We start from the raw sequence: 26,364 nt of genomic DNA, 5'->3' as shown, positions 1-26,364 counted from the left end.
ATAGAGCTGTATATATCCCCCTGCATAAAACTCAAGTCAAAATGGATCAAAGACCTCAACATAAAACCAGATACACTAAATCTGGTAGAAGAGGAAGTACCGTATAGCCTTGAATGCATTGGCACAAAAGACAACTTCCTGAACAGAACAGCAACAGCTCAGGCACTAAAATCAACAATTAATAAGTGAGACCTCATGAAATTTAAAAAAACTTCTGTAAGGCAAGGACACCATCAAAAGGACAAAACAGCAGTGTACAGATTAGGAAAATATTTTTTAACAATTCCACGTATGACAGAGGACTGACATCCAAAATATATAAAGAACTCAAGAAACTAGACATCAACAAACCAAACAATCCAATTTAAAAATGTGGTAGAGGTCTAAAACAGAGAGTCCTTGACAGGAATTTCTAATGGCTGAGAAGTATTTACAGAAATGTTCAACATCCGTAGTCATCAGGGAAATGCAAATCAAAACTACTCTGAGATCCCATCTTACACACATCAGAACAGCTAAGTTCAAAAACTCAAAAAGAGTTTTTACTGTTAAAGTGCTTCCTATGAAAACACGAGGATCTGCGTTCAGTCCTCAGAACCCATCATGCCAGGCATGGCAGGATATTCATATTTCAGTACTGGGGAGGCAGAGACAGGTGAATTCCTGGGACTCTCTTGCCAGCCAGTCTAGCTAAAATGGCAAGCTCCAGCTTCTGTGATAAACTCTGACTCAGAAAATAAGGCGGAGAGCAACCGACGAAGACACCTGACTTCAACCTCTGGCCCTTGTATTCATGTACACACACACATGTACATACACATCCATACACATATACACTCAAAGTTTACCAGAAAGTTCCAACCTATGGTTGTGTTTTGTTCATGTATATGCATATGTATTATGTGTATGCTAGCAGGGAGAGGACTTTCTGTAGGTAATTACTAAGGAGAATTTGAAAATTACTTGGACAGAACAGCAGGTCACAATGATGGTTTAAGTAGGAAGAGCAGGCAGGTGGAGGCCTCAGCTGCACAGTTGTGTCAGAATTACGACAGGAAGGCTCAGCATGGCTCAGCTGTAATGCAGAGGCACACTTCAGTATGGATTGCCCTCTCCCCAGTTTCTCCACACCTCCCCCAAAGGCTCTGGTTTTTGCAGAGGGGTGAACCTGGGCTGCTCCTGGGAGTCCCAGTGAGCTCTCCAAATCATCCCTGTTGTAATGGCCCATCGCGTCATTTCCAATCCATTTCTAGAGATGCTTTTAAAGTCTATTTCTGTGACTGTTTTGATCCATAAAAGCCTCCAGGGCCTAAAAGGGCACATGAAAAGCAAGGGGGAGAGAGGCACAAATGACAGCCTACGTAGAAAAGCCACAAGTAGAACATTACAGATAGCTTTGATCCAACTGTCTGACGGGATTTGGCAACTGGAAGGGAGATAGTTGAAGAAGGAGATTTCATACCCATTGTGACACTCCGAAAGATTTACAGTCATTTTAAGCTCAGGCCTGACATTCTACACCTCGTCCATTATCCCTAGCAGAGTGAAATCCCTTTTACAAGGTTTCTAGGTATAGACCTAATTGCAGTGGTTCCCCCCCCCTTTTCTTTTATTATTGAAAGTTGGAGCTGAAGCTAGCATGCTGGTTATAGAAATTCACACAGTAGTGGGTCTGTTTTATGGACAGAAGAGCCTTGATTAGCCACACTCAAGTTCATTCATCTAATTCACCAAGATGCATTACTGCTTCTATGATGCTACTGCCTCTAAGACTTCCATTGATATTATGTCTCATATATTTCTGCATAGATGTCTTAGGGTTTCTATTACTATGATAAAACACCATGACCAAAAGCAACTTGGGGATGACTGGGTTAATTCTGTCTTGTAACGTGTAGTTCATAACGCAGGTAAGTCAGTTCAGGAACTCAAGGCAAGAACCTGGAGGTAGGAACCGAAGCAGAGGTCACAGAAGAACGCTGCTTACTGGCTTATTCCCTCGTGGCTTGCTCATCAGCCTGCTTTTTTACAGCACCTAGAACCAGGGGTTGTACCACCCACGGTGTCCGGGACCCTCACGTATCAATCACTAATTGAGAAAATGAACTACAGACTTGCCTACAGACCAATCTTTTGGAGGTATCTTCTCAATTGATAGTCCCTATTCCCAAGAGAAAAAAAAAACAAAACAACAACAACAACAAAACCCAACTAGCCAGCACAACAGGAAACTGCCACAAAGACGTGTTGGCTTAAAATAGTACTCGTTTAGTTTATTCTCAAATCTGAAGTTTGGGCGGAGTTTGGGAGGGATGTATTGTGTCCTCTTTATGTAGCATGAGCTGTGCTGTCCTAAAAAGAACAGGATGGTTGACATACTTCCTAGGTAGCCCCTGCCATGGTTAATATGCTGAATGAACCAAGTATGCATTAACAGCTTGATCTCTGGAATGATATTATTGGGAGGAGGAGCCTGCTGGGAAGCTATCAGGTCATTGCACATATGTCCCAAAGGGGGATAACTGACTCTTTCTCCTTTTTTCTTTTCTTTTCTTCCTTGATTTAGGACAGAACCAGTTTTGACCCTTCAGATGTTACCATCTTACCACAGGCCCAAACTGATGGGCCCAGTCAGTCGTGGACTGGAATCTCCACAACTGTGAGCCAAAATGAATCTTTTTTTTTTTTTTAGTAAATTCATTATATTTGGTATTTTACTATCGTGATTGAAAGTTTATTAACACCCATTCACACAACAGCCAGGTCAATGCCTACCAGGCGGGAACTCAGCTAGGCCTGTGGGGCTTAGTTCTCAATTCCTTGCCAAGCGGTTTCTTCACTTATACTTGGGCTTTGCTGTGGAGTCTCTGAGAGAGAGAGAGAGAGAGAGAGAGAGAGAGAGAGAGAGAGGAGAGAGAGGAGAGAGAGAAGAGAGAGAAGAGTGTCCTAGTGAAGAAGATATGATTTTGTGACCTAGTCTTGGAATCCAGGAATCATTTCTGTCATACTCTTTCAGTCAAAGTAGTCAAAGTTCTACACAGGCTTAAGAAGGGGAGACACAGACCCCCACCTACTGATGAAAGAACGCCATGTCCTAAAAGTGCATGTGGTATAGGAGGTATTGGCGCAACCATCTTTGGAGACTATAGTCGGTCACAGATATTGAAGGAGCAGTTACCTCTGAGGACTTACAATACACTCATTAGGATAGATGTGCATATGAGTATGAGGTGCCGGCAATAATACGCATCAAAACAGATGTTTGCACTTACATCTGAGGTGATATGAAGTGCACAGGCTATAGAAGAACCTTTGTTTCCCTGACTTCATATCTTCATGAAGGCATTTTTTTCAGGCGTACTATTAATAGACAAATATACCAAAGAATAAATAACTTCTAACCTCTCATTCTGACTCCTTCATCCTTTCCTCCTCAGGTGTCAAGGCCACCATTTTGAAATTTTCCCTTGCATTTTTCTCTCTTGATGCAAATAATGGATAGTTGTGTTCTATGAATTCATACTGAAAGAAAACAATGTAGATTCAGGCTCAGCAGGCTCATATCTTCCAAACCCAGCAATATCTAGCTGTTACATCAGAGTCCTGCAGATCCCTAGATAAGAAAGAAAAGACAAGGTTTGCCAACTTCTTTAATCCCCTCTTGTATGTAACAAGGCAGATGCATGCCGTGCTGTGCTACAGTTGGCTCTTTGATACTGCCCAGTTGGTTAAGAACCCAGATCCCATAAAGTATAGTTATTACTCATATGTCTCCCAGCTATAGCTCAAAATCACTCTCTCATAAACATGGTAGTGTTTAGGAATGTCCACAGTCAAGATTATACTGCATTCCCTGGGTACGAAAAGGCAACAGGGTATTTAAGAAAGAATTTGGGAGGCTTGCCTAAGGGCATCGAGAAAATGGGTGTGTCTGATCTGTTGGTGTGTTGACCAGAAGATGCCAGATATCTGCAGCATGCTGTCACCATTTCCCATGGACCTCCCAAGCCACTTAAGCTAGGTGTCTAAAACCAACTGCCATTATTGATGCTGACATCAGGCTGCATGTCCTCCTGACCCACAGCTAGAACATAGAGTACCTAGGGAGTTCAGCTTCTTATTCTTCCCCTCTTCTGCCTGGGGCACATGGACAGAAAAGGCATCTTCAGCTTCTTCCACTGACTCTATAGCCTTTGAAGAAGCCTGGTCTATTCCTAGTTGGCATCTATCATGCTGTGTTAAATGCCCACCGTGCTGGGTACTGGGCCAGAAATTGGGCATGTGGTTCTCAATAAAACATCTCATCCTTAACTTTGTAGACTTTAAGACTCAAATGAAAGAAGAAAGACAAGAAACGGGAAAAAATGAAATGTATAATTACAACCGTGACAAATGATTTGAAAGAACTAACCAGGTGTAGAGAGATAGGTAAAGCATGTGAGGAATCCATTAAAAGAACATCACATACTGTGTTACTCCAGCTACCTTTTTGTAGGGCTATAGCCCTATTTTGCTCATGCCAAATACTGAATAATGAAGGTGACAACAACAGTAAAAATAGCAGTGGTGTCTTCAGGCTCAGACTTTAGTTCTGTCATCATGGCTAAATGCACCAAGAAAATTGGGATCGTTGGGAAATATGGGACCCGCTATGGTACCTCCCTCCAGAAGATGGTGAAAAAGATTGTAATCAGCCAGCACACCAAGTGTACTTGCTCCTTCTGTGGCAAGACCAGGGTGAAGAGATTTGGAAGGGGTTACTTTAGCTTATGGTTTCAAAAGTTTCCAACTGTCATGGTGAGGAAGGCATGACAAAGTGGATGATGGCCAGAAACTGTGGCTGAGACTCCCAATATAAAGGAGAACCAAGCAGCACGTCGGAACGAGGGTCAGCTGTAACTTTCAAAGGCTCATCTTTAGTGACCTCTACTTCCTAAAGGTTACAGCCTCCCCAGATGTAACCATCCCCTCAGGGAAGAAACACGCAAAATGTGAACTTGTTTGGAGGAACGTTTTAGATTCAAACCAGAGCACACATTTAATATGAGTTGTTGTTCATGGCCTCATAGTACCATAATTTAAGGCTGGCATTTTCAGTATCATGCATAAATGCGACCTTGATCAACCCTATCAAGATTTCACGGGCAAGTGGGAATGGGAACAGGAGGGGTCACTTATGAAAGAATAGAGGGAGAGCATGCTGGGGGAGGAAAGTGCAGCTGGGGCCATTTCAGGAGCAGAGCAGAAACTAGTGCAATGAAAACTCCAAGGAGGCTCTCAGGGTGGCCTAGCGAAGGCTCTTAATAATGGGGGACATGGAGCCTGAATCAGCTATCCTCTGTAACCAGACAAGGCCTCAAGTGAAGGGGTACAGACTCCAAACCAGCCACAAAACCTCCTACCTACAGTCTATCATGCCTGCAGGATGTGCTGGGGCTAGAGCCTAGCATAATCGTCATCAGAGGGACCAGAGAGACTTCATATGGCAACTGATGGGAGCAGCTGCAGAGTCCCACAACCACATATTAGGTGAGGCTCAGGGAGTCCTTCAGAGAAGAGGGGGAAAGAGTGCAGAAAAAAATAAGGACACCATAAGAACATGGCCTCAGAATTGACTGACCAGGACTCAAGTGGGCTCACAGAGATCAGGGAGCCTGTAAGGGCCTAACCTAGGTCCTCTGCGTCTATAGTGTAGTTGTGTAGCTCCGTGCTCTTGTGGCACTACTAAAAGTGGGAACAGGGACTGTTCCCACTGACTCATTAGCCTGCTTGGGAGACCCTGTTCCTCCTACTGGGCTGGCTTGTCTAGCCTTGATGTGAGAATATGTGCCGGATCTTACTGTAGCATGTTATGCCGTGTTTGGTTGATGTCCCTGGAAGGCCTGCTTTATTCTGTAGGGAAGTGAAGAGGGAGTGGATCCAGGAGAAAGGGGAGGTCTTGTTTAGCTATGGACTCTCTGTGCAACAATAGTGACCAAGCAGGCAAGTGATGAGCCCTCTAGGACAACAGCAGCAAGTCTATTACGGAAGTAACCATCTTCTTTCTCATTGGATCTGCTGTTACGCCACGGGAGGAAATTCAGGTCTGGCACTGTAAACTCAGTCAAACCCCACTCCAGTGAACGAGGAGGTCGTGGATTCTAGAGGAAAGTTACTGCCTCTGTTTAGCTAAGTAGACATGAGGTGCCCATCAAACTGCTCTTTGAATAACTTCTCGCGCCCGAAAGGTCATGCTGCTGTCAGCTTTGCTTGGCGAAACCTCCATGTAGCTGTAAGAAGTGACTGCATAGATACACAGCTTCTCAAAGAACTGAGAATAGGTGACTGCTGGATAGCCAGCCGCAAATGGAACATCGATATCAATCCATTCAAGGTCCAGGGAACATCATGGGAGAAAGGCCAGCATGACAGTAAGGGCTGGGGAAAGAGAGGAAGCAGTGTGCGATGCTGACCTCCAGGCATGCCATGACAGCTGTGCAACTGAACTCATAACAGCAGAGTTTACCTGCCCAAGATTGGTCCCATTGACGCCCTGTCAAGGAAAGGCTCATATGGGGCCCATCACTCTCTGAGAATCTATACGCAATTAAAGAGTGATGGAGAGGAAGACATAGTATCTTCGGTGGTAGTAACTGGTAAGGTGTTTATGCTCCTGTGAAAAACCTAATGAAATCGAGTCACACATGTGCGTGTACACACACACACATGCACTCATGCGTATGCACAGAAAGGTAGAAAGGGAGCGAGCTTGTAGAACGATGGGGGTTAGTGGGGAGAAAGGATAATGGACAGGTCTGTGATTGAAACGCATATATACACGTATGAAAATCTTAGCATGATACACATTATTGTTACATATAGTTAAACATATGCCAGTAAAAACCATTACTAAAGAATCTACTCTGACCACGATTCAGCTGGAAAGAAAAGTAAATACTGCAAAGGTAGGGAAAATAAAATTCAGTTTGGAGACAAGAAAATCCCACAGAAGGGATAAACTTGACTAGTCTTGTTTTTCCAGCACATTTTAGGAGGTAAACTCTTTTGTAGAAGAAATATTACCATTGGGAAATCACACCACATAAAACTATAAAAAGATGAGGAATCTGGGCCTTCTCTTCTCCAGAGTCTACTCTACCCTTCTCTTAGGGACACAGGCCAGCAACCCGGAACCTTAAAGCTCTACATAGCTCAGTTTTAGACACTGTACGTATAAGGAGAAATTGTGATAGCAGATTGATTGTGATTCAATCACAATTGTGGTGCAGTCATAGTAAGTTGGTTTGGCAATGATGTAAAAATGAATTAAAAAAAATAAACTTGGAGAGAGTCTTGCAGATTGTTGCCTGACTGAGGTGATAATAATGTTCTCATTTGGATTCATGTTCCAATAATAAGAAAGCTCTTGTAAACATTATCTCCCATAACAAACACCCTGTATGATATCTAAGGAGACTGGGATGGCCTGTTACAGGAATCATATGGAAATTAAGAAACAGAGTTTAGTTTATATTACAAGATAAGTTCTTTATTTCTAAAGTTGTAGTTTTTAGGTGTGGACAGGAACATGGGATAGAGACAGTAGTTCTCCATTTGTGGTTTCATTGTTGTTTCAGTTATCCATGGCTCCAAAATATTAAATGGGAATTTTAAGAAGCAAATAAATGTAATTTTGAAACTGCATGCCATTTGAATAGGTTGGTGAAATCTACACACTATACTTCTCAGTTCCACTTGATATGAATAATCCTTTTTGCCCGAATGTCTCCATGGTATGGGCCACCTGCCTGTTAGTTACTCAGTAGCCATCTTACTTACCAAATGAATTTGTTCATTATATCAGTGATTATATTCACAAAGCATAAGAATAGTAACACTGGCAATTAAAATATAACCAAGAGATGTCATGGAGTGTTTGCTTTAAGGGAGACTGTGAAAATGATCCACTTTATAAGAAAAAAAAATACAGTACAATACGATATTGCTATAACTGTTTTATTTCCTTGTTGGCTGTTGTCGTGAACCTCTTGTTGTATCAGGTGTAAAAATTAAATTCCATCACAGGTATAGATATTTATAGGAAAACCAAAATGTATACAAGAATCTGCACTGTCTGTGGCTTCAGGCATCAACAGGAATCCTAGAATCCCCAAGACACAAGGGGAGACAACTGTATTATGAGGCTTCATTCTGCTTTTCATTCTGACCACAGTCCCTGTGCCACTGAATCTGTTAGCTTTACCATTCTTCCAGTTTTTGCAATATTATTATATGATTGTATTATTATTATTATTATTAACAGAAATAATGACTCATCTTTCCTTCATTCTGGTACCTACCTTTTTTTTTTCTGACATCCATCAAATTTTGTGAGTTGTATTTTCAAAGTATATCCAGGGTGCCATCACTTCTCAGCATTTTTGCTGCCATCATCTTAGTCCAAGACAACACCATTTGTTGTCTGGATTCTCCTGCCATTTTCTGCCCTTCCCCTTTTTCTGCTTACTTGAAGTCTATCCTCAACACAGCACCCAGAATAATCCCACTAAAATGTTAGATATTAGACTTTCTCTCCTTAAAGCACTAGAATTAGTTATTATCTCAAGAACAAAAATCAACGGGCTGGGCTAGAGAGATGGCTCAGTGGTTAAGAGCAATGGCTGCTCTTCCAGAGGTCCTGAGTTCAATTCCGACCATCCACATTGTGGCTTACAACCATCTCTAATGTGATCTGAAGCCCTCTTTTGGCATGAGGTGTATATGCAGATAGAGCACTCATATACATAAATAAAACTTTTTTAAAAAGAAAGAAAGAGGAAAAAAATCCAAGGTACTTCTTATTCTAAGTGCAGTATGTGCTTCTGTGTGTACCCTGACTGATTCACTTATTCTATTGTATGAAAATAACTTCTTTGGTAATCCATTTCTTAATTTATGAACTTTTTGGAGGATCTCTTGGTTGGTTTGCTGTTACAAATAATGCTGCCATGATAGAAAATGCTAAGGGAAATTCTTGAGGATTATAAAAATAAACAATAAAAGGTATAGATTCAGAAATATGGGAAGGAAGGAGTAACTCCTCCCTTTATGGTCAAGACTGCATCTACAAATCGTCTAATAGTGTAAGTAAAACTATTTGCTTGTGTACATTTTCCTGGGGTGAAGTAGTACTCATAATTTTCTCTAGATCCTTTAAGATGTCCATGATTTAAAACCAGTGTAGACAAAAAAATAAAAAAAAAATTCTAGGTGGTCTGTGTATGTTTGACTTATGAGCTTTCTTTCTTTCTTTTTTTTTAATACATCAAATATTTTAACTCTGTGTTAAGGTATTAGGGGTGATTGGGGTGGTGGTAATTCTTTCTATTCACTCTGTGTACCTAGGTTTTATTTCCCTTGAATGTCTACCCATCTGACATGACAGCTTTTATCTTAAAAGAAATGAGGTGCAAGGCTCTCTATTTCTATCTGATGCATAAATAAAGAGCAAGGCCAAGATGTTCAGAGTCAAAAGTCACATTTTAAGTTGGACAGTGACATATTTCCTGGCCTCACAGCATCACTGCAAAAGCTTTCAAGTTCAAAGAGCAGCCACCTACACAACGTGAATCTCCATGTTTATTTTGGCCCCCTCTGTCTTGCTCACTCTCACCCACAAAATACACTTCCAAATTCCAGGGCATTTAGGAAGAAAAGAAAAGAGCAAGCAAAGCTACTTTGATAATATATAAAAGAATAAAGATGCCCGAATCCACCAGAGGCTAAAATAATTAACACTTTCTAATGGTCGTACGAAAGGCTACTTGTAAAGACAGGGAAGACAGCTAGTGAAGATTTTTTTTAATATACATTTTTTTTTTTTATTTCTCAAGAGAGGTTCCAAGATGGTAGCAACCAGTGTTGACCACATCTAAGGGGCAGAAGATCAGAGACTGCAAAACCGGGAGTAAACAGGTAGCTGGATCCAAAACATCGACTTTGGTGCTTCCCAGACTGGACGGGACACCCCAGGAATTGGGAACAATCAGATCTAGGCCCCCCACGTGGCCATCTTCCAGGTCCAGGAGGCACAAACTGTGAGCCCCTGCCCTTTCCACATACTTGATCGAGTACAGGTTCCCAGTTCCAGGGACCCTCTGCTCCAGCAGCCAGACATAGGATCCCCTCACCTCACCTCTCAGGGCAGCATCTGGATTCCTGGGACAGCATCTCAACCTCCAAACCATGTTTCTACCGGTCCCCCTGTGAAGACCAGGTGGACAATAAAATCATACAGAATCCTGAATCCAAGATGGCAGAGCCCAGACGAATCTGAGGCCTGTAAGCTGCAGCTCAGCTGCCTTCTGAGGGGATCCCCCACAGCTGCTATGTGAGGAGGATGCCCCTCCCCCAGCTGCCACCTGAGGTTCATGTAACCACCCTTCAAGACACCCACACCTGCACCCCCCCCCTCAAGGTACTCGCACCATGCCCCTGCCCTCCCAGGCACCAGCGTCCACACTCCTGCCCTTCAAGGCACCTGTACCTGTGCCACTTCCCTTCAAGGCACTCACACTCCCGCCCTGCCTTCCAAAAGACACACCCTAGCATGACTGTATCCTAAATGGCAGGACTCATTCATCTTCCCCTGGACCACTCTAACCATCCTGAAAACTATCCCAGACTCCAGAAATGGGAAGATCCAGTCTTCGGTGCAGGTTCCAGGAGCAAACAGCCAAGCTACAAACAACCAGATGGCTACAGGCTAGTGCAAGAATACAATCAACAGAAACCAGGACATCATGGCTCTACCATACCCCCCCCCCAAGAACAATGGCTATTCTAATGCAGCTGAAAAAAGGAAAATGACTTTAAGTGTATGCTTATGCAATTATTAGAGGCATATAAAGAGAAAACAATAAATTTCTCAAAAAAATAAAGGAAAAAAAAAAACAAACAAATAGAAACCATTACGAACAAACAGGAAACCACAAACAAAAGTGAAAAAAAAACTGTTCAATACCTGAAAACAGAATTAGAATCAATAAAGAAAACACAAATTGAGAAAACCCTGGAGATGAAAAACTTAGAGAAGAGATCAGGAACCACAGAGGTAAACATCACCACCAGAATGCAAGAGATGGGAGGAAGGAATGCCAAGCATTGAACATACAATTGAAAAAATTGGTAAATCTCTCAAAAAATATTAAAGTGGAAATATTCCTCACACAAAACATACAAGAAATCAAGGACACTGTGAAAAGACAAAACTTAAGAGTAAGAAGAATAGATGGAAAAGAAGATTTTAGGCTCCAAGATCCAAGAACAATGAAGCCAACAGAGGTCATGAATCAAGGGGACCTAATAGATGTCTACAAAACTTTTCATCCAAACACAAAAGAACCAATGGAACCTTCTCCAAAATTGACCATATAATTGGTCATAAACCAAGCCTCAACAATACATGAAAACTGAATTAACCCATTGTTCTTTATCAGATCACCACAGATTAAAGCTAGACCTCAACAACAACAGAAAAAACAAAAAGCTTACACACTCATGGAAAATGAACACCTCCCTGCTCAATGATCACTCGGTGAGGAAAGAAATAAAAAAACAAACTAAAGACTTCCTAGATTTCAATGAAAATGAAGGCACAACTTATCCAAACTTATGAGACACCATGAAAGCAGTGCTAAGAGGAAAGTTCATAGTACTAAATGCCTTCATAAAGCAATTGGAGAGACCTCATATCAGCAACTTAACAGATCAGATCACTGGAAAGCTTTAGGAGAAGAAGAAGAAGAAGAAGAAGAAGAAGAAGAAGAAGAAGAAGAAGAAGAAGAAGAAGAAGAAGAAGAGGTCGTCAATACACCCAAACGGAGTAGATGGCAGGAAATAATCAAACTCAGGGCTAAAATCAATAAATTAGAAACAAAGAGAGCAATACAAAGAATCAACAAAACCAAGAGTTGATTCTTTGAGAAAATCAGCAAGATAGACAAAACCCCTAGCCAAACTAACAACAACAACAACAATAACAACAAAAAGCCAACCTACAGACTCAGTGCAATTCCCCTCAAAATACCAACACCGTTTTTCCCAGACCTTGAAAGAACAATTCTAAACTTCATATGGAAAAACAAAACAAAACAAAACCCAGAATAGCTAAAACAATGCTATATAATTTCAGAACTTCTGGAGCCATCTCCATACCTGACTTCAAGCTATACTACATAGCAATAGTGATAAAAACTGCATCGTACTGGCATAGAAATTGGCTGGTTGATCAATGATATCAAATTGAAGACCCAGAAGACGCACCTATGCACACCTGATTTTGACAAAGGAGCCAAACCATACAATGGAAAAAAGACAGCATTTTCAACAAATGGTGCTGGTCTAACTGGATGTCTACATGTGGAAAAATGCAAATAGATCCATGTTGACTACTCTGCACAAAGCTCAAGTCCAAGTGAATCAAAGACCTCAGCATAAAACTGGATACACTAAATTTGCCAGAGGAAAAAGTGGGTAAAAGCCTTGAACTCATTGACATAGGAGACAACTTCCCGAACAGAACACCAACAGCTCAAGCTCTAAGATCTACAATTAATAAATGGGACCTCTTGAAACTGAAAACTTCTGTAAAGCAAAGGACACTATCAACAGAATGAAATGGCAGTCCACAGATTGGAAAAAGATCTTCACCAATCCTATATCTAACAAAGGGCTATTATCCAGAATATATAAAGAACTCAAGAAATTGAACACCAGCAAGCCAAATAATCCAATTAAAAAATGAGGTACAGAGCTAAACAGAGAATTCTCAACAGAAGAATCTCCAATGATGGAAGAAACACTTAAAGAAATGCACAACAGCCTTAGTCATCAGGGAAATGCAAATCAAAATGACTCTGAGATTCCATCTTAACCTGTCAGAATAGCTAAAATCAAAAGCTCAAGTGTCAGCACATGTTCACAAGGCTGTGGAGAAAGGGGAACACTCCTCCATTGCTGGTGGGAGTGCAAACTTATACAATTTTGGGAATCAATCTGGCACTTTCTCAGAAAAATGGGAATAGCCATACCTCAAGACCCAGCTGTTACAGTTATTTTATTAACTGTGTTTCCTTAGTTTCACTCTTAACTAGGCTATCATATAAATAATTGAGACTCTTTATATTTGTTTATAATAAGTTTCACAACACAAGAACTGAGCAGTTATTGCTCTATTCTTAACCCTCCAGGTTACTCTGGTTTCCTCCCAGCATACATCCCCGGATACTTGCACTTTGTAGCTTTCCTGATGAGCTCCTCTCCTGGTGTCACCTGGACCTCTCCCCATGGCTGAATCCCCTACTTCCTCTCCTCTAACTCCTCCTCCTCTGGCTGGCAGGATGTCCAGCCCTATTCTCTTCCGTAATCACTTTGGCTATAAGCTGTTTATTGACATATCAGGGAATCATTGGGGAGCAGAGTCTATATAACATTGAGACGGGAGATTTTCAAAACAAGGCTTGCAGCCTGATATGGGGGAATTCGGAAATTAGCATTTAATTACACAACAACCTTATGCTTACACCCAGCTATGCTACTCCTGGACATACACCCAGAGGATGCTCCACCGTACAACACGGACATTGAAGAGTCCGTGGCTCAACTATGTTCATCGCAGCTTTATTTGTAATAGCCAGAAACTGGATACAGCCTAGATGTCCCTCAATCGTGGAATGGATAAAGAAACTGCAGTGCATTTACACAATGGAATACTACTCAGCCATTAAAAACAAGGAAATCATGAAATTTGCAGGCAAATGGATCGAACTAGAAAAGATCATCCTGAGTGAGGTAACACAGATCCAGAAAGACATACATGGTATATACTCACTTATAAGCAGATTTTAGTTATAGATTATAGGATAGACATACTTATAATGCACAGACCCCAAGAAGATAAGTCCAATGGGCATCTTAGGCTTCATGTCAGCCCACTAGTTAAGGGAGTGGGGGGGGTCTCCGACATGGACTATGTTGCCTGCTTTTTGATCACCTCCCCCCCCATGGAACTTCCCTACCAGGCCACACGGGAGGAAGAGGAACTTAGTCCTCATGTGAATAGATGAGCTGGGGTGTCTGGGTAAGGGGGCTCCCTATTCTCAGGAATAGGGCAGAGGGCATGTGATGAAAGAGAGGGACTGGGAAGAGAAGAGGGAAGGGCCTATGGCTGAGATGTAAATTGAATTAATTAATAAAAAAGATTAAAAATTCTTAAAACAAATCCATTTGTGTGTCCTAGAATTTTTAGAGATAAATAAAATTATTTGTGTACATATGACATGGGATGGAAGCGAAAGCATCCAGGGTCAAAAGGGAAGGGAGAGGGGAGAAGTGGGAGAGCCATTGGGTGTAAGGGAGCGTATGCTCAGAGTACATTATGCCCAGAGTATATTAAAATGGTCCCAGTGACCTAGTACGATAGAAAATAAACACTATCACTAATGTAAGAAAGTTTACTCCTGGATGTAGGCATTTTTAAACAAAGTCATTTCTTGGCCTTGAAATAATGAGTCTGTGTGCTGAGACAGCAAAGAAGAAGATGATGGTTATGACCTCGATTTAATAATGGAAAAAGGAAACAGGGTCTCAGTGTTGCCAGGGGCACTTGCCAAGATACTAGCCCTGTGGGGGCCCTGAGAATTCATCTCTCAGGCCTGTGGGTAGATCAATGATCCGTGCACACTTCATGCTTGTGGTCTACCAGAAGAAGGTCAGACACTGAGAGAGGGAATAATTGGAGATGATCAGCTAAAAGGAAAAGAGCACACAAGAGACCTCCTGGTCCCTGCAACCATCCAGAAATGGAAATCCTTGGACAGCTTTCAAGTGATGACTTCCAGAAATTGTTTCTATTTTTCTCCTTTGAGATCAAAGGGAGTGATTTCATTAAAAGACAAACACACAGATTTCTGTATTTTAATTCTCTCCTGTTCACTTGTGCCATGACTTTGTTTAGAGAACAGGACTGAATAGATTTTTCTCAAGTAGAAGTTTTGGAGAGTGATGGCTCGCCTTTAAGAACGTTCATGTGTAGATTTAAAAAGAGAAAAAACAAACCATTAATTGTTTAGTTGTCTTGGCAGCACGAAAGTGGAAATAATTTTGTTAAGGGACCTAAAATCTATCTCTCCTATTTTTGCTCCTTTAAACAAACAAACAAACAAACAAACAAACATGTATCACTGAACACCACAGTTACAGCCAATTAGACATTGTGTACTCCATGGTGCCTAATTTAACATTCATACTCTATAGCCTCTTTAGCATTGGTCATATTGTTGCAGTGGTTAAGTTTGATTGTTGTCTGAGACCGTATCTCTGTTTATGTATGTGTCTTCTTATTAACAGGCATACGGTTCTTTCCAGTTAGAGGCTACTGCAAAGAACGCCCTGAGCGTTCTCGTTCCGGTCCATGGGAGCACTGGAGCACGTGATTCCCCAAGGTGTGGGCCTCGGGATGCAACTGCTGGGGCATGAGCGTGTCAGTGTCCTTAGCCTTAGGAAGCACTGCCAAACTCATTCCACTGAGCCCATACCTTACTTTGGCTTTCTATTTATAATTATTATAATGGTTTACTCAAGCCATGTGGGTAAAGACTGCACCTGGCTTTCCTGGCAAGGATGGGTTGGTAAAATTGGTCTGGGGACAGGTCTGTTTGCCAACTCTTGTTTTCCTTGATTAAATCCCCACCATGTGATACATTGTTTCAAGCAGTGTTTCTCTTGCTGGTACCCCATTGACCCAAGCATCTCTTTGTTTACGGTCCTTTGGCCCATATCAGTATAGCTGGATGAAGTTGCAGAGAAGAAATCTACTGTGAGGAACTCATTATCAGAGGCTCTGATTCCCCCTTGGGCTTAAAGCATTTCTATGAAGGCTTCTGTGACATGTCGTACAATCTGCTTTTTTAATTATTTATTCCTAAGGCTATTTTAGAGATGCCAATGTAACAGAATGACTTAACACAGTTAAATGCCAAGCTAGGCCTTGAAATACCAATGTTGTCTTCTTCAGGGTTGGATGCTATGAGGATGCAAACATCTCCATGGCAGTCTGTCACCTTGGGGCTCCAGAAACTGAAAGCTCATCATGTCCGGGGATCAGAACGGTTTCTACTTATTAACATTTTTAGTGTCTGCCGTATAAAGCAGACGCAGAATGAAGGGCTTTTAAAAATAGCATTCTAAGTCTATTTGGGCTCAATACACTCTGCTAAAAAAGAGTTGTTGGTATCAGCAACTCTGGCCCTCTTGCTTGCTGCTCTCTGGATATAGGCTCCAGGGCCGTCAAAGATCTCCAAAGATTGAACCATCACCAGCCCGTTCTTCTGAAAACTCTTCTGATGAACTTTTTTAAATTTTTCTATCTAGAGACAGGTTCTAAAAATTCAAAATGAGGAAACAGGGCCAGTGAGATGTCTCAGCAGGTAAAAATCACTTGCTGTGCAAACTTGATGACCTGAGTGTGACCCCTGCATCCCAGGGTGAAGAGAGAATAGATTCCTGGGAGTTACCTTCTAACTTCCGTACGCTGCAATGATGCATGCCCACATGTCTGTGCACACACATGCTCGCACGCGTGCATGCTCACATACGTGTGCATGGCATAGTATATAATTTGAGCTTTAAAAGTTAGAAACTAGAGTCTGTCTTATGTGTGGCCGAGGTTTGGTTCAGCTTGGCTAAACATGGAACAGTGAAAAGATCTTACGAAACGAAGTAAACCATGAGTGTGTTAAGGGTTTAAGGAAATACACAGGGTTTCTCATTGCTATGCAGTGAATGTTTGTCCCTCCCAACGCTCACCGAACTTGAGTAACACTGTAACAGTATCAAGACATTAGACCTGTAAGTGGTGGGTAGATCTTCGGGGTTCCACCCTCATGGAGTGTCAGTCATGTTGTTTTAAAGGAGGACTTTGACACCCCTCCCATCCTCTTCCCCCCACGGTGTGAAGAAGACGTGGCTTCACATACCACCCCAGAGTCAGAACCAATCTTGCTGCCACCTTGATCTTGGATTACTAACTCTCACAAACGAAAACATATGAACATATATTGAACATAAGGAACATTTCTGTTCATTATAAATTACCTAGGCCAGGTATGGTTGCACAGGTTTGTAATCTGAGTACTGGGGGCTGAGATGGGAGATGGAGGGTTTGAAGCCAGCCTAGGCTAGTGTGTGTTATACAGCAAGATGTTGCCTGTGAGTATAAATAACTATTACCTAGTCTGCAATATTTCATAATGGCAGTAACACACTGAGACAGTCATTTTATATTGATGTCTTTTGGGAGATTGACATCTGAGTCAGATTATGCAAGGGTAGGGGATTAACTATAGTCAATGGCAGGGCATAGAGCATGCCAACCAGGGCTTCTGGGTGTTGGAGGAGGAGGAAGCTCACAAGATAGCAATGGAAGTGAGGGTCAGAGAAGGCTTTGAAGAAAGTTGGATGAGGAGGGGAACAGGGGGGCAGAAATAATCACCCAGAAGACATGATGACAGCATGTAAAAATGACAGAGAGGCTATCTATGACATGGCTGGATTATATTGCAGAGCTAGGAGAAAGGATTCTGATTTCCTTGTGTGGCAAGTCATCCACGTGATTTACAGGCCAGACGTAGAAAAGGCAAGAGCGTAACCAACAAGAGTGGTTGGGAGGCAGGTTGGGAAGGGTGATAATAACATTTTTTTAAATGTATCTCTGTTGATGAATTAAGGTTGTACACCCTTTTTTAATGTGAATAACAGGTAATGACTAAATCAAGCTAACTGACTTTTGCATTGCCTCACAAAGTTGTAATTTTGTGGTAGGAAGTTCTTTGTGGCAAAAAGAAAAAGTGTAACAACTTTGAGAATGCAGTTCATCCGAGGCTAACTTTAGTTGTACAACGACTCTCTGGAGCTGACTCCTCAAACTGAAACTTTATGCCTTTTGATGACTGTTTCCCCAACTTTCCCCACAGCCCGTGAGTCCCTGGAAACTATCATTTTACTCTCTGTTTCTGTGAGTTCACTGCTTTTAGATTTCCCATATCAGTTAGTTAAATTTGTTTATGCCTATCTTATCTCCCTTAGCATAATACTGCAGAAAAACAACAGCATTTAACCCTTAAGGCTCAATACTATCCATCGGTGTAGATATAGAACACGCTTCCTCGTTCATTCATCCACCGACAGACTCTTAAACCAATTCCCGTTCTTTGCTACTGTAAAGCCTGCAGTGTGAATGTGGGGTGCTGATACCCCCTCAACGCAGGAATGCCAACTCTTGGCTTATGAACCATTCCTACTTAGGACAAGATCTCAAGTCATAGGTAGAAGCATTAGCCCGTCATAATTCATATGGCAGGATAGGCAGGCATGGTGGGATGTTTTAGCCACTCTGAAAGAGAACCAGTTAAAGACTTACATTGCTGCGAACGTGTTAGGTCCTGACTTGTGGTACTCAGCGCGCTATCTGAGTACAACCTGAAAGTTGTTGTGTTTGTCTGAGGACAGAGACAAGGCAGTGGGCAAGAGCCGCCTCATCTACCGTGGGAAACCATAGTGGCTGAGTTTTCTAGAGTCTCTCCCCAGGTCAAAGCAACTATATGGGTGCATTCGGCTTTAAGCTACTCCTGCGTGAGCATCCACATCCTAAAAATGTTTCAGGTCCACAAAAACGCGTATGCAAGAATACTCAGAGCTTGTCCTTCCTAACAGCCTCTAAGCACTCCGGAGTCCATCATCAGACGAATGGGTTATATACACACTTTTTCTTGTGTGCAAGAAAAAGGAACAGGGGCTGGCATGGGCCGTAACCTGCATGCAGTCGTGGGCGTCACGCTGAGCAAAAAGGGGCTACACACGTGTTTCTGTTACGTGACCCCATTCACACAGAAGGAAAATACGGACCATTCAAGTCAGAAAGCAGATGCCACGGAACAAGGACCACAACAACGGACGACTTGCTTGCAATAACTTCAGGAGAGCACATGGCTTCAAAGCCTCATTGAGTTGTACGGTTTTAATTCGTGCATCTTACATGTCCAAGTGATGCTGCCAACAACGTGATTAGAGAAAGAGCTGATGTTGCAAATGTTCCCTTTCACAGGTTCCGTTGCTGGCATATTAATTCGTGTGGACTTTTCAGTGTTTACTTCTTCAGCATATTTTTGTGTGGTTTCCATGTTGTAATTATTCCCTGGTGACGGCTTTTTAAGCTGAGCATATATTAATTATACAAAGTAATGGACTTTGATCTTAGCTAGGGTTTCTCCTGCTGTGATAAAACACCATGACAGAAAGCAACTTAGAGAAGGAAGAGTTTATTTTGTCTTACAGTTTGTGGTCCATCATCCATGGGAGTCAGTGTAGGAGCTTAAGGTAGAAATCTAGAGTCAGGGTCTGAAGCAAAAACCAGTTCCCATGGCTTGCTCAGCCTGCTTTCTTATAGCACCAAGGAACCCCCCCCCATATACACACCCCCCGAGGATGCCATTACCCACAGTGAGCTAAACCCCACCACAGCAATCATTAAGACCGTACCCTACAGTCTGGCCTGCAAGTCAGTGTGATGGAGGTGTATTCTCAATTAAGATTCCCCATTCTGGGCAGAGTGCAGGGAATCTTAGGAAAGAAGGGGGAGACAGAAAGACCTGGAGGGGACAGGAGCTCCACAAGGAGAGCAACAGAACCTAAAAATCTGGGCACAGGGGTCTTTTCTGAGACTGATACTCCAACCAAAGACCATGCATGGAGATCACCTAGAACTCCTGCTCAGATGTAACCCATGGCAGCTCAGACTCCAAGTGGGTTTCCTAGTAATGGGAACAGGGAATGTCTCTGACATGAACTCAGTGGCTGGTTCTTTGATTACCTCTTCCTGAGGGGGTATCAGCCTTACCAGGCCACAGAGGAAGACAATGTAGCCAGTCCTAATGAGACCTGATAGACTAGGGTCAGATGGAAGGGGAGGAAGACCTCTTTTATCAGTGGACTGGTGGAGGGGCATGGGAGGAGATGAAGGAGGGAGGGTGAGATTGGGAGGGGATGAGGGAGAGGGCTACAGCTGGTATACAAAGTGAATAAATTGTAATTAATAAAAAAATTAATTTTTTAAAGAAAAGAAAGATTCCCTACTCCTAGATATGTCTAGGAAGATAAAAGAGATGTCTAGGAAGTTGACAAAAAACCTCACAGACTTCACTGTGATATCATCCTGACTGTGTATATCGCACCTTGTAATCATTTCATTACCATCTCTTTTTCTCGCTCTGTTCCCCCTCCTCTCCCCAGATAGTCCCCTTCTAGCTTCGTGCCCTTGTTTTAAGATCCAGGTTCCCCAGAGAAGAAGAAGTGCATGCAACACTTGTCCGTTCTGAGTCTAATTGTGTTTGGGTGGCGTGATGGTCTTCGCTTCCACCCATTGGCCTGTGGGTGATGTGACTCCATTATTTTCATAGCTGCATAACAGTACATGCGTATATAAAACACATTCTTTATTCTCTCGTCTGTCTGTGGGAATCATGGCTGGTTCTGCGACTTGGCCACTTCGAACAATTTGAACATTTTGAGACTCATCAGCAACTTTTTCTTGAAAAAAAAAAAAATCTTCCTTGAGAGACCGGTTGGAATGAGATAAACCACATGAGTTGGGAAATCAGAAATAATTGAATTATCAGACTGATGATTATTTCCTCACTCACATTACCATTGCTTTTTAAAACTAAAAAGTGTTTTACAAATACTTTCTGGCAGTAACTTACAATGACTTACTATGCATCTATAGAGAATCAGAAATAGGGAGTTCAAAGCTCTCCAAATGAATGAAATAATAACGACAGATATTTGAGCAAAGAAAACGCTAATGAGCCTGATTTGGTCAGTCTACATTGTATGCCTGTATCAAACCATCACACCACAAATATATGCAGTTATTAGGTATTAAATTTTGAACATGTAAATATTTGCCAATATAATCTTTAAAAAGAAGAAAAGAATGCAAATTTAGTCAGAAATCCTCTAATACGTTTGTGGCGGTGATTTTTTATGTCACCTCTTTCTGATATCATGGAAAATTCAAATTGAATCAATAAGCTGGATCATTTCTCGGCTCCTTTTCCTCAATTAGGTCTGCACTGAGTTGGCGGGAGAAGCCGCCGTGCTTTAGCTCCAGTGAAGAAGATGAAAGCTCTTGACACAATTGTCCCAGGAGCTAGGGAAGCTGAAGAATGACAGGCCAACTTTAAAGGACCTCCTTTGCACAGTGGCAGTGGTTTTCCTCGTTGATGATCTGCAGGTTTTTTTTCCCCTTTGTCTACGAGATGATGAACCAATTACAGTCATAGCCTGCCAGAAAAGGCGCTTAGACCTTTGATCATAAAAAGATGAAGCAGGGTTCTGCTACTAACTTTCTTTAGTTTGGACACATCAGTTATTAACTTGTAAAGTGTGAGTTTCTGATTTCTCACTGAAATGTTGGCAGGCGTAGAGCAGAGGAGGAAGACGGTGGGTAGGTAAGCAAGGGGGGCTATGAGCTTAGCACCAAAAAAATGTTTTAGACCAGCAGTTTTCAACCTGTGGGCCACAACCCTCTCAGGGGTGGGGAGTGGCATTGAACAACCTTTTCCCGGGGGTCACAGATCAGATATTTACATCATGATCCATAACAGTGGCAAAATTACAGTTATGAAGTAGCAACAAAGTAATTTCATGGTCAGGGGTGGGGTCACCACAACATGAGAGACTGTATTAAAGGGTCGCAGCATTAAGAAGGTTGAGAACCGCTGTGTTAGACCCTTGTATTTGTTTTTTTTTAAAGCCCCTCAAAAGATGTTGCGTGCTTACACATTCACTGGCTCCTATCTGAGACTGGAGCCCTGAGCCTTTTGAGCGTAGTGCTCATAATATCCCGTATAATGCACTCGAAACAGCACTTCTCAGTCTTGGCTGCATCTGTGGCTCACCTAAGGAGCTTTTAGAAACGATCAAGGCCAAGCCCCACCAGAGAGATTCTGACTTAATTGGTCTGGGACGAGGCCCAGGCAAAGGTATTTTTAAAAGTCACTCCAGGTGTTTCCATATGCAGCCAGGATGGAGAACTACCGAGTTAGTGGCAGGAAAGCTGCTTCCCTCCCCCCACCCCCCAGTGATTTAAATAAATGCAATATATAGAAAGTTTTATAACCTACATTAATTCAAAAGAGGTTTGAAATGAATTCCTGCAAAGATTTTTTTTTAAGCCTTAAAAATTGTAATTAAATAAATGAAAATCTATACAAGACACCATTCTTCCCCAGTGGTAAAAAAAAAAAAAAAAAAGTTGAAATACTGATGCTACCTAGTAATGGCAAAAGGAGCCTGTGCAAATAGTGTTGCTGCTAGGACCTGCATCACAGTGAAAACCCCGCCAGGTTTCTGGGGGGCGATTTAGCAATATCCCTGCAGCTTTGTTACACCGTGTCTAGCAACTGCGCTGCTGTGAACTTCTTTGTAAAATGTCACCAGGATCTTAGGAACTGTTTTCATAAAACTTTTGCAGTGATGGGGGGCGGGGGGGGGAACCAAACGGTCCTCACTTGCAAGAGTGGTGGGGTAAAAGTTTGACACATTCATAACACATAAGGCTGGTGGACACTCAACATCTCTTTCATTGCCTCATGTGGAAATAAGCTTTCTAAGTAGACGAGACCAGGAAAAAAGCCAGTGTCGTTATTTGAATGTCTGACAGAATAGGCTATAAGCAAAAAAACAAAAAACAAAACAAAACTAACCAAGGGCCAGCAAGATGGCTCAGCAGGTAAAAGAGCTTGATGTCAAGCCTGATGACCTGTGTTCAACCCCTGGGATCAGACAGTTGAAGCAGAAAACCAACCCCAGCAAGTTGTCCTCTGACCGCCTTTGGCACACGCGCGTGTGAGTGCGCGCACACACACACAAACACAAACACGGTGGGGGGTGTTAGGAAATAAGTAAATAAAATGTAATTTTAAAGAGTATCCTGCTGGGTGGCAGTGCATCCTTTAATCCCACACCTTTATTCAGAGGCAGAGGCAGATGGATCTTTATAAGTCTGAGGCCAGCCTGGTCAATAGAAAAAGTTCGAGGTTAGCCAAGGCTACACAGAAAAACAAAACAAAACAACAAAAAATCTATTCTTCTACACATGCAAATATGGTAAGATTTCTGAGCTATTACTGTGTGGGAGAAAGGGTAAAATACTTTGTAGATTACAGTCGCCTGTGTTCATTTAAATAAATGTCTTTGTGTGTACATATTATGAGCACGTGTCCACATATGTCAAGGCCAGAAGTGGACACTGAATGTCTTCTTCAATCACTCTTACTAAGCTTTTGGAATACACTTCAAAACTCTACAAACCAGGCATCTATAGTTTCACTATAGTCAAACTGGTCCTCAACTGTAATGGGAAAAAGAAACACAGTTACCTGCACTCATTTTTTTTTCAATGGATATTTTTCTATCACCAACCAGGTCCTAGATACTCACGTGGCCACACAATACTGGTGTGTCTAAAGCCTTGGAGATAATCCATAGTGATCAATGGAGTTCTTAAAAATGACTAGCAGCCAAAAAAAAAAAAAAAAAAAGAAAGAAAAGAAAAGAAAAGAAAAAGAAAAGGAAAAAAGATAAAAGAAAAAAAGAAACAAAGGAAAAAAAATTCGTTGAAGAAATGTAGCAAGGATGGGAAATGGTGGCCAAGCAGCTTCTTTAGTTCTCAAGTGAAAAATCTTGAAGTCTGGTGTGAAGACATATTGCAGCCAATGGATGCGACACTCCCCCAAGCACCAATTTAGAAAAGCATTTTTAGGTGATAATTGGCTGTGCGAAACTCACATTTCCGTGCAAGGAAACCTCATATTTTTGGTGGAAGGAGCTGGAGAAGGGAGACGGGGAGGGCGGAAGTACGGAGGTGGAGGAGCAGCACCCCGGTCAAGGGGGCTCAGTAGCCCTGCTCCTGACGGGGTTGGGGGTCACCTTGCCTTTGGGGACTCAGCATCCCTCGACATTGAGTGGATGAGTTGGAAGCACTGGGGACGCAGGGCGAAGCTCCCCAACTACTCACCATGTGACCTCGATAAGCCACTTGGCCTCCCTAGGCTTTTGTTGCTTACTCTTTCAGAGACAGAAATTTTATGGTAGGAAGTGAGGAGGATCTGGGAGGAGCTGAGGGGGTGGGGAGCACGATCAAAGTATATTGCAGAACAATTCCAAATGGAAAATTAAATTAATTCTACCAAAACAGTGTCACAAAACTGCATTCTTAAAAGTGGCTAAAATGTAATTGTTTGTTTGTTTTTCTTTTTTCTTTTTCTTTTTTTTTTAAGACAGGATTTCTCTGTGTAGCCTTGGCTGACTGTCTTGGACTTGCTTTGTAGACCAGGCTGGCCTCGAACTCACAGAGATCCGCTTGACTCTGTTTCCCTGAGTGCTAGGACTAAAGGCATGCGCCATCACACCCGGCTATAAATGTAATTTTTATGTTATTTACATTTTGCTAACTGGATGATAATTTTTTAATTGAAAAAAAAAAAACAGATCTAATAAAATCGATGTTGGATCCTGTGTTTCTACTTTCCCTTTTACTCTTGGGAAAAGGTGCAAATTCCATAGCACAGCCACCTGTAAGAATGCAGATCTTGGGCAAAAAAGGGTTTTGTGTGACCTCTGTATATACATTAACAGTTTGAGTCATTCAAAATGGATCTGTTAGCCCCATTCTCAAGAGCCAGCCTCCTGAGATTCCACACAAGAAATGCTACATCAACCAACCAACAGGGGCTTCGCAAACAGGCATCCTGGGACCAGCGCCTCGATCCTGCTCCAAGGCAGCCCCGCTTCTCTATTTGATTTTTGGAGCTCCCATAATTTCATTCCTGGAGCTTCCTGGATCACCTGTCCAACCCCTGCACAAACATGAAAAAACGCTGCCATGCGGGGGCAAAGAGGTTTTCGTGCTCTCAGACACACCTGGAATGTTCAGCACACGGGGATGCTCCTTCCAGAGAAGGAATGCAAAACCTGTTTTCTGCCCAGAAGGCTGGAGCTGCTGTGCTTGCTAGCCTGGTGACCTTTGCCGGATATGTGTGACTTTCTGGCGCCCGGCCCTCCTCCAGACCCATTCTCAGAAGCTTGTTTTCCTCAGTCACTAGAAACCATCTTCACTGAAGCTATCACTTGTATTTTACAAAGGGTTTCACTGCAGTCGCATCTGATCCGTATTTAGCTTACTTTGTTCCGCAGAGAGATTTAGGAATCCTTTGTTGTGCTTGCACGATTGGGCTAATTGTCACAAGAATAGTTTTCACCAGACTGTGCTGTGTTTAAACCTAAAATAAACCAATCGGGATCAGACTCCTGAAATTTGCACCAACACTGGCTACTGAGTCGTGTATAATAATAACATTCCCACTATCGTGGTGTTGGGAACAACCACCGGACCCGTTTCTATACATACAAAGCTCAACCCACCTGAGGCGTGTGCCCAACCCCAGGATAGAAATGGGAGGTAAGAACTTGCTGACGCTAGAGAGCGCTACTTCTTGACCTCCTCTGTTTGATCTGTCTTGAATTCGCCCTCTTGCCCTACACCTTTGGTATCACGTATGCTTCTCCTCTTGGAACACCTGCTTCTCCTTACTACGGCACTTGTTATCTTGATTACTTTACAAAGCCTCTTTGTCTTCAGCCTGCAGCTTGGAAAACAACCTTCTAGAAACTTGCCCTCTAGTTCCTGAGTCCCGGTCTAAACGCTCTGATAAAATGGTGTGGAATTTGTCTGTGTGTGTGTGTGTGTATGTGTGTGTGTGTGTGTGTGTGTGTGTGTGTGTGTGTGTGTGTGCTGGACCTGGAGTACCAAAGCATGTGTGAGCATATCAAAGGCCAATTTGTGGGTCTCTTGGGTATAAGCAGGATGGCTGCCCTGCGCATCGCTAGGGATTCTCTGCATCCTATCTTCCATAGGAGTACTAGAATGGTAGGTATGTGCTACTCCTATCCAGGCTTCTGTGTGGGTTTTGGCTTCGCACGCTAGTCCTCACACTTCTCCAGCAAACGCTTTACACACATCTCCCAGCCCCTAAGCAGGATTTCAAGATGGAGCGGGGATCTTAGAATCTGTCTTCTGTTTTTCTTTTCCCAAGTAAACGTGCCAAAAATATATTCAAAATAAAAGATAAAGTACCTTGGGAGTAGAATAAAAATTTCTAACTCTGTTTCCTTATTTCTAGGGCTCAGAGGGAACTGGTTTCACCTTCTGAGTCTTTAGCGGACAGTCCTTCAACCGTGAGAGGAAATGTGGAGATTGCTCCTTAA

At 42.4% G+C, this 26,364-nt stretch overlaps 1 protein-coding gene across 1 annotated transcript; it reads left to right on the top strand.

Moving 5' to 3' along the window:
• Window positions 1–4,599: 4,599 nt before the first annotated feature.
• On the top strand, window positions 4,600–26,364 carry LOC129692993 (60S ribosomal protein L37a-like). Its single transcript, XM_055629507.1, has 3 exons — window positions 4,600–4,797; window positions 15,388–15,482; window positions 26,280–26,364. The coding sequence occupies exons 1-3, from the start codon at window positions 4,600–4,602 to the stop codon at window positions 26,362–26,364; spliced, it is 378 nt and encodes a 125-aa protein (XP_055485482.1).

The sequence above is a fragment of the Psammomys obesus genome, unplaced genomic scaffold (genome assembly GCF_907164565.1).
Source record: "Psammomys obesus unplaced genomic scaffold, mPsaObe1.curated_primary_1811, whole genome shotgun sequence".
NCBI lineage: Eukaryota > Metazoa > Chordata > Mammalia > Rodentia > Muridae > Psammomys > Psammomys obesus.
Note: the sequence above shows the minus strand (reverse complement) of the source record. Positions and strands in the feature narration are given on the sequence as shown.